Below are 6,469 nucleotides of genomic sequence, written 5' to 3'. Positions count from 1 at the left end.
GAGAGAGAGAGAGAGAGAGAGAGAGAGAGAGTCTGTATATGCTCGACAAGTTCATAAACAAATATTTTCTACCCAAGGCCTCTCTGGAAATAGAGAATCACTCTCCCTTTACCCAGTGCACACAGCAAACAATCAACTCATAATGACCTTATGCGGTTGCGAGCGCCGTAAAACTCTTACTAAATCAAACGAACTCAGTCGAACGGAGTCAGGGTCGGCCAGATTTTCCTCCATGGCGAGGCAAAAGCTACCGCTTTGGCACAATACGAACGTCGATTCAGCTGGTGACCTTGGAAACAGAAGGTGTTTGAATTTAAAGGTTACAATCGAATTCAGTCGAACGCGGTCGAATTGAGCGAAAATTGTAGCTTTTGCCCGTCTATGGAGAGACTGGCTGTCCAAGATGCTGTCAAATGAATTCTATTGGCATTTTAGCTTCTTCCATCCAGCTTTCGGTTTGGGATGAATGCGTCTCAGTGGGAAACGTATTTTTGCATGACTTCTTCTTATACTGCATGTCCAACAGTTTGAAGTTGAAGCGAACAGCCTCAAGATGTTGATGTTATGGGCATTCGCTCTCTTCTATTTCCAATCTTTAAAAGGTTACTCTGTGGATAAATGGATTTCTGTATTGAATGCTTGCACCTGTCTTTGTTCATTTTCCTTTTCAGTGTACAGCCAGCACAAGATAATATTCTGTTTCCATCTTCTGAATGTTCTGGTTTTGCTTTCAAAACGCGTAGATCTTAATTTGTTTCTTAAATTTCATTACTCTTTGAATATTTAATATATGTGTCGCGACACGGTGGAATCAGGCTCTCGTCAATTTTTTGGGCACGTAGAGTTATTGGTGTCATCTTAAAGCTTGTTTACTTGTCTTTATATGGATGAAAACAATATCCATTTATCTTGACTACAAGTCGAGATATTTGCAAAAGAAGGTGGTCGGGGTCACCTGTTTTCAGAGGTAAAATTAGTGAGAAAATGGCCACCAAAGATTAGTTATTTCCTTAGCTTAAGAGTCCGTGGAAACTGAAAATTTACATTTTTTGGTGCCTTTAATCAACGTTTTTTCAGAATAATCCACCAAAAAAGGAGTTATTTAACGAGTCTGAAAGGTGTTGAGCCAAAAAACAAAAATTTAATAAACATTCACAAACCTGTGGAAAAATGCAAGTTTCTTCACTTTGATTATTTGGACGAGAGCCTGATTCCACCACGCTGCCTCACATATGTATTTATAAATAGTGTGTCTTTCTTTACTGGAATTATTTGATGACCATTCTTCATTAATTTCATCTTTCGTGACCTGTCAGTTAATATATTCACCCTTTTTTACTCCCCCCAAAATGTTGTCCCCATTCCCTATCTACCTTTTTAAATCAACCAACTTGGGGAAGGGAATCTAACGTTTTTCCCCAACTCTATTTTGAGTGGGTTTGATGGTTTTGATTGCCAGTTAAAAACATTGGTGTTTTTGTGATATTTGTGAGGCAGCGTGGTGGAGCCAGGCTCTCGTCAATTTTTGAGCATGTAGGGTTATTGGCATCATCGTAAAGCTTGTTCACTTGTGTTTATTTGGATGAATAAAATATCCATTTATCTAGAATACTAGTCCAGATATTTGCGAATGAAGGGGGTGGGGGTCACTTGTTTTCAGAGGTAAGATTAGTGAGAAAATGGCCCCCAAAGATTAGTTATTTCCTTAGCTTAAGAGTCCGTGGTAACTGCAAATTTACATTTTTTGTGCCTTTAATCAACGGTTTTCAGGAAAAATCCATACAGAAACGAAAGGCGTTGAGCCAAAAAACAAAAATTTGAAAAAAAATGCACAAACCTGCAGAAAAATGCCAGTTTCTTCACTTTGATTATTTTGACGAGAGCCTGATTCCACCACGCTGCCTCACATTTAATCTTTTGCTTGCTTTCTCATTTGGAAACTTGCAGTCAGTCCCTACACTTTGCCTTTCCTGGTTATAATCTTTCTGGGTTTGGTTTTTTTCTTAAATTCTTTGATCTAATTGTTGTGAATGGGGACGTAATACTTTACAATTATACGAATGGTTTTGTGGGTTTTTTTACTGATCCCTTGGAGAAACATTATTTGTGTCGCGACGCGGCGGAATCAGGCACTCGTCAATTTTTGGGTATATATGGATTTATTGGTATCATCTTAAAGGTTGTTCATTTGCCTTGCATTTGATGAAAAAAATATCCATTTATCTTGAACAGAAGTCGGGGTGTTTGCGATTGAAGGAGGTAGGGGTCTCTTGGTTTCAGAGGTGATATTAGCAAGAAAATGGCTTCCCAAGTTTGGTGACTTCCATAGCTCAAGAGTCCACGGAAACAGCAAATTTACATTTTCCGTGCCTTCAATCAACATTTTTCTATAATTAAAAAAAATCCACTTATGAGAATGTTTTTTGAATTGACGTACAAGGTGTTGAGCCAAAAAACTAAAATTTGAAATCAGGCTCTCGTCAATATTTGGGCATGTATAGTTATTGGTATCATCATAAAGCTTGTTCATTTGTCTTTACTTGGATGGAAAAAAATATCCATTTATCTTAAATACAAGTCGAGATATTTGCGGATGAAGGAGGTGGGGGTCACCAGTTTTCAGAGGTGAAATTAGTGAGAAAATGGCCGCCAAAGATGAGTTATTTCCTTAATATAAGAGTCCGGGGTAACTGAAAATATTTTATTTTTTTGTCTTTAATCAACGTTTTTCAGAAAAGACCACACAGAAATGAGTTCTTTAATGGGCATGAAAGGTGTTGAGCCAAAAAACTAAGATTTAATTTAAAAAATTCACAAACCTGCGGAAAAATGCCAGTTTCTTTACTTTGATTATTTTGACGAGAGCCCAATTCCACCACGCTGCCTCACATATTCTCTTTGAAGCATAGAATTAACAACCTGTACCATTCTTCTTTCTTTCTTTCTTCTTTCTATTTACCGTCCTCTCCACGAAAAACGCCCACTTCAAAATGTCTCAATTATATGGGGCAGGTGTTTGACTCTTACCAAAAAGAAAAAACTAAGTGTGGGTGGTTGGCGGGTGCTCTGGTGTGGTTTGCTTCTTCTTTCTTATCAAACATCTATCGTCCTTGTCTCCACTTCTTCTTTTTTTATGTTTGTTACTCTCTCGTAACACCTCTATTCTTCTGGCGCTCATATTATGACCTTATGCAGTTTTGAGCGCCGTAAAACCTCTACTAAAACTTAGAAAATTAAGTATAAAAATAAAATCTTTGTCAAAAAATTCTTTTTCAGAATTGCCCTCACTTTTAGCCAAAAGTTATCGTCCTAATTTTTCCTCCTTCTTTTTTGTGTTAGTTACTCTCTTGTAACTCCTCTACTTTTCGGCACTCATATATGACTCATCTGTGTTACAAGTGCCGCCAAACGCGTACTAAAACAAAACGAGAAGTAAATTGCCAAAGCTGCATTTCAGTATATCATCATCATTATCATCATCATCATCATCATCATCATCATCATCATCATCATCATCATCATCATCCAGTGCCAGATCTGCGACAGACATCGGCGATCATTGTTTTCCATTCATTCCTTTGCTCGGATGCTCTCAAAAAAGCTACGTTTCCCTGATCTTTCCCTGTTACCCATTTGTTTAGGTTCCCTAAGTATGTTGTTCTGGGCCTACCCCTGCCTCGCTTGTCCTCAATTTTGCCAGTGAGAGCTAGATGTTCAAGACCCTTATGTCTATTCAGGTGTCCCAAAAACTGCATTTGTCGTTTCCTGATTGTTTATAACAGTGAGCGTCTCACGTGGGCTTCATCAAGCACTACCTCATTTGATTTCTTTATTCTTTTCCTTCCACGATACTCTTAGCAGTCTCATAAGAACCACATTTCTGTTGCTTCTATTTTAATTTATTTAAGTATAATGTTACTGAAATGTGTGCTATCTTTTAAAGATGATATTGTGACCAGAATGTCTAATTATTGTTTTCTCCATGTTTTCCTTTTGTTCCAGTCTGGAGCCAGCGGGAGAAGTAACAGAAGCGCCTCCCCAAATTTCCCGCGTAAAGGTTCAGTGATGAGCGACTACATAGACACGTCACCTGGGTGAGCAAGTCAGACAGAGTTTTAAGTCTAAAAACGTCTCAAATCATAAGTGTTCCACAGATATAGCCGGTGGGTGGTTGGCGGGTGCTCTGGTGTTGTTTGCTCCTTCTTTCCTGTCAAACATCTGTTGTCCTTATCTTTCCGTCCTGTCAGAGTCAAATTTTAACGTTGGCTATTGTTGAATGCGCGTTATAAGGCTTTTGTGGTTGGCTGTTTTGTTATTGTTTTTACGTCGAGCTGGGGCTTTTAAATCTGATTTGTGGGTGGTTGGCGGGTGCTCTGGTGTGGTCTACTTCTTCTTTCCTATCTAACATCTATCGTCCCTGCCTTCCTATGCAGACGTACAGAGAAAAAAGAGCTCATCTAACCTCGGAACATATGACCTAATTGTGTTGCAAATGCCGTAAAACTCTCACTCACAACCCCCCTTTCCCCTCCCCGTGCACAGAAGGTGAGCGATGGGTGTACTCTAGTGTGGTTTGCTTCTTCTTTCCTATCAAACATAGATATATTGTCCTTATCTCCCCTCCTTCTTTTTTATGTTTGTTACTTTCTTGTAACACCTCTCATCTTCTGGCGCTCATATGACCGTATGCAGTTGCGAGCGCCGTAAAACCTCTAATAAAACTATAAAATCTGATTATGTTAATTATGTTTACAGTTAATTTTACAGCAGATTTTATGGTAAAAAGACATGATCTTCTGGAGTGAATTGCTAAAGCCGAAATAATGTCTAAATTGAGAAATGAATATTATATTCATTCTGTTGGAGTAAAAACAGCGTGTTGGATCTTTAGAACTGAGATGTTTTTCAAATGTAAATTGATTGTACTTCGAAATTTTGTCGCAACTTTATTAATTCTTTGCCCCCAAACTATGACGATTGGTCCCATCAACGATTTTTTTTTTTTTTAATTTTTTTTTTTGGGGGGGGGGTGGTGAGGTTGTTACTTTTGTTTTTTTCTTTTGCTTATAATATATATATACGTTTGTTTTATTTTCTGTTTTGTGTTTTGTGGGGGGTGGGGGGGGGGGTTGCGTGCATCTCTTCATGTTTCTATGTGTGTAAATTGTTGTTGTTTTTTTGTTTTGTTTGGATGTGAGGGGTGGGGTGTTTGGGGTTTGTTTTTTGTTTTGTTGTTCGAAGGATTCATTTGTTCCTCTTTTAAATAATCTAAATGATCTTTGTTTTTTCCCTTGCTTGTCAGGAACCGACCGCTGTTGCACGCCACCCTGCACGAGGAGACAGGGATGATGCCCAGATTTCTGGCTCTGAACCACATCGAGAGCTGTGATGACGACAACATCGCAGAGGATCTAGGTGACCAACACGTTTTTCTCTCTCCGGGTATTTCATCTCTCATTCCATAATATTTTCATATATATTGTTATATATCTATATTATTATTATTATTGTACCATTTGGTTTTTGATTTTTTTGGTGGTAATTTTTTGTGTGTGTTATATTTTCATATATATATATATATCTAAATGTATTATTACACCATTTGGTTTGGATTTTTTTTTAAATAATTTTTTTTGAATTTTCTAATTTGATTTTACTTTGTTTGTGCGTTACATTTTCGTATATTATATTATACCATTTGGTTTGGATTTTTGTGTGTGTGTGTGTGTGTGTTATTTTTAAAAAATAATTTGGTTTGATTTTGTTTGTGTGTGTTTGTTTTTAGTTTCGTAGTATTGAGTTTGTGTGTCAATGCAATGAGATCAGTTTTCTCGAAATTTTTGAAATTCTAGAAAAGTGGTTTGTTTCCTCCAAATGTTTTGTATTTTTTTTTTAATATGGCATTTTGTGATTTTATTTTATTCTTCTTTCTTTCTTTCTTGTTTCTTTCTTTAAGGGAGGGGGTGAGAGGGAGGGGGCGTTTTAGACAAGTGATTTGATAAGTTCCTTTAATGTTGAAAATAAGTGACGCCCACAAGATGATAAAAGTTTCAGGTTTGCGCATAGATAGTTATGTTTGACTAGTACACAATGGCGTCATCATTCAGTATTGAAATTTCATGAGAAAAGTCAAAGCCCGGGAGAAGACAGTGTCAAAGTCCCTATGCCATATTGTCGAGATATAAACTTACAAAATTACCCACCCACCATCTCCCCTCTCAGAGATAGTTACTATGGATATAATATAAACCTGCAAAATTACTCATCTCCCCCCCCTCCCCTCTTAGAGAAAGTTACTATCGAGATATAAATTGGCAATATTACCCACCTACCATCTCCCCTCTCAGAGATAGTTACTATCAAGATATAAATTGACAAAATTACCCACCTACCATCTCCCCTCTCAGAGATAGTTACTCTGGAGATAATATAAATTGACAATATTAAAAAATTACACACCACCTCCCCC

At 37.5% G+C, this 6,469-nt stretch overlaps 1 protein-coding gene across 1 annotated transcript in view; it reads left to right on the top strand.

Moving 5' to 3' along the window:
- The window catches only part of LOC101848419 (ras and EF-hand domain-containing protein), a gene marked incomplete in the record, with an annotated part of 37,827 nt that overhangs the window by 6,393 nt on the left and 24,965 nt on the right, over nucleotides 1-6,469 (top strand). The window contains 2 exon segments of the mRNA XM_013079353.2: nucleotides 4,003-4,094; nucleotides 5,303-5,442. Of these exon segments, the coding sequence (XP_012934807.2) occupies nucleotides 4,003-4,094; nucleotides 5,303-5,442 (232 nt within the window).

The sequence above is a fragment of the Aplysia californica genome, unplaced genomic scaffold, assembly GCF_000002075.1.
Source record: "Aplysia californica isolate F4 #8 unplaced genomic scaffold, AplCal3.0 scaffold00049, whole genome shotgun sequence".
Classification (NCBI taxonomy): Eukaryota; Metazoa; Mollusca; class Gastropoda; order Aplysiida; family Aplysiidae; genus Aplysia; species Aplysia californica.
Note: the sequence above shows the minus strand (reverse complement) of the source record. Positions and strands in the feature narration are given on the sequence as shown.